Source organism: Salvelinus sp. IW2-2015, linkage group LG27 (genome assembly GCF_002910315.2).
Source record: "Salvelinus sp. IW2-2015 linkage group LG27, ASM291031v2, whole genome shotgun sequence".
NCBI lineage: Eukaryota > Metazoa > Chordata > Actinopteri > Salmoniformes > Salmonidae > Salvelinus > Salvelinus sp. IW2-2015.
Genome location: NC_036867.1, coordinates 11,175,003 through 11,176,863, shown reverse-complemented (window position 1 = coordinate 11,176,863; position 1,861 = coordinate 11,175,003). Strand labels below are relative to the sequence as shown.

Sequence of the window (1,861 nt, the reverse complement as noted above, 5' to 3'; positions counted from 1 at the left end):
GAGGGAGGGAGACAGATATAGAGGGAGGGAGACAGATATAGAGGGAGGGAGACAGATATAGAGGGAGGGAGACAGATATAGAGGGAGGGAGACAGGCGAACGGAGGGACGGTTCCAGTAAGAAATGTGTGTTTGACTAACAGGAGTGATTGTCAACAGGAGTGATTGTCAACAGGCATTTGGGGAGCTGGTGACTGACTGAACTCTGACAGGGAGTGTGTGTGCCACTCTGTACCACCTTACCTGTCCTGTATCCTGTATTGTTGAGGTAGACGGCGAAGGAGCGTGGTTCATGCTGGGCCTGCCAGGACGGCGAAGAACAGTTCTCGTTGTTGGTGTAGGTGTTGTGGTTGTGAACGTACTTCCCAGTCAGCATGGACGAGCGCGACGGACAGCACATGGGCGTGCTCACAAAGGCATTGGTGAACGAGGTGCCTCCCTCTTCCATTATCTTACGAGTCTTATTCATCACCTGAAGAGAACCTAGAGGGGAGGAGTAGCGAGGAGAAGGGAGAAATGAGGAAAGAAATACATTAAAAGACGAACAGCAAGTTGAACAGTTATCCAGAAACATTTCTATGTGTCGCTGACACCAATCGTCACAGACTGCGGTCTTATAGCCTTCATGTAACTAGATTACAATTGACACAGTTCCGACTGTTCTGGACTGCCTGGCTTTTACACGGTTCCGTTTGTAGATCTTCCTTCATGACTTTTTAACCTGCTGCTCAGTAGTGACAGACAGTGTGGGAGATGGATTTTTGTCAGAGAGGAGAATTGCACCATTGCATTTCCCTGTGGGGAAACACTATGGTCAAACTAGGATTGGAGCTTTTCGCATCCCATCCTATTCTGTCAGAGTAATAAGTAACCATAATCCATTACACAAACACTGTACACCGCTCCACAAGGCCAGATGGCCCCTCTATCTGTTTGCGCTTCTGTCTGGGAGACAGAGGGAGCGAGAGAGAGGTGAGGATGTTCTCAGTCCCAGAGCGGTAGATAGCAGGGCCAACCATGCACCCTGTAGATTACAACGCTGATCCACAGAGCACCTTATAGTGGTAGTGACCAATACAAGACCACCACTATAGTCCCAGACCTCCGTAGGACAGACCGAGAGATGTACACTAGGAACCAAATGGAAGGAAACGGTGAGGGTCCTACCTGAATTTGTCCAATAAAAATGCTTGTTCTCATTTTCTGTTACAAAACGTTTTGCTACAGTGTGCACTAATGAACACAACCCAGATTCATACAGCTAAGGCACCTCTTACAAAATACAGCTAACAGGACCACTGCCAGACCTCCAGGGGATCAGCATGACAGTCTTACCAAGCTCCGTGTCCTGATCGTCGGTTATGATGAGGATGATGTTGGGCCTAATGTTCCTGCGGTCCCTCTGGATGCGTCCCCTCAGGCCTCCCTGGGCTCTGGTGGTGCTGAATGCTGAACAGCCCTGGTCCCAACCCAGGGACAGCAGGCCCAGCCAGGACACACACACCAGCAGCATGGCGGAGGGAAACCCAACGTATGTCCTGTGTCCAAAGGGCACCCTATCCCACGTACGCACTCTCCTTTGACCAGAGCCCTATGGGAAGTAGTAGGAAACAGGGTGCCATTTTGATATGCAGACACAGTGCATTCGGAAGTATTCAGACCCTTCCCACAACCTGTCTATATAAGGTCCCAATGACCCCCCGAGATCTCTTGTGTCAAGGCACAAATTTGATCTGGGAAGGTACCAAAACATTTCTGCAGCATTGAAGGTCCCCAGAAACACAGTGGCCTCCATCATTCTTTAAATGGAAGAAGTTGGCCAAAGCCCGACATACTGAGCAATCGTGGGAGAACTCTCCAGA

At 49.8% G+C, this 1,861-nt stretch overlaps 1 protein-coding gene across 3 annotated transcripts in view; it reads right to left on the bottom strand.

Annotated features, from left to right (window-relative positions):
- The window catches only part of sulf1 (sulfatase 1), a 50,718-nt gene extending 49,201 nt beyond the window's left edge, over window positions 1–1,517 (bottom strand). For all 3 annotated transcript variants that reach the window (XM_023972807.2, XM_023972808.2, XM_023972809.2), the window contains exons 1-2: window positions 1,335–1,517; window positions 243–482 (exon numbers count right to left, since the gene is read on the bottom strand). In XM_023972807.2, the coding sequence (XP_023828575.1) occupies window positions 243–482; window positions 1,335–1,512 (418 nt within the window). In that variant the 5' untranslated portion in view covers window positions 1,513–1,517. The remainder of the gene's footprint in view (window positions 1–242; window positions 483–1,334) is intronic.
- Window positions 1,518–1,861: the final 344 nt, after the last annotated feature.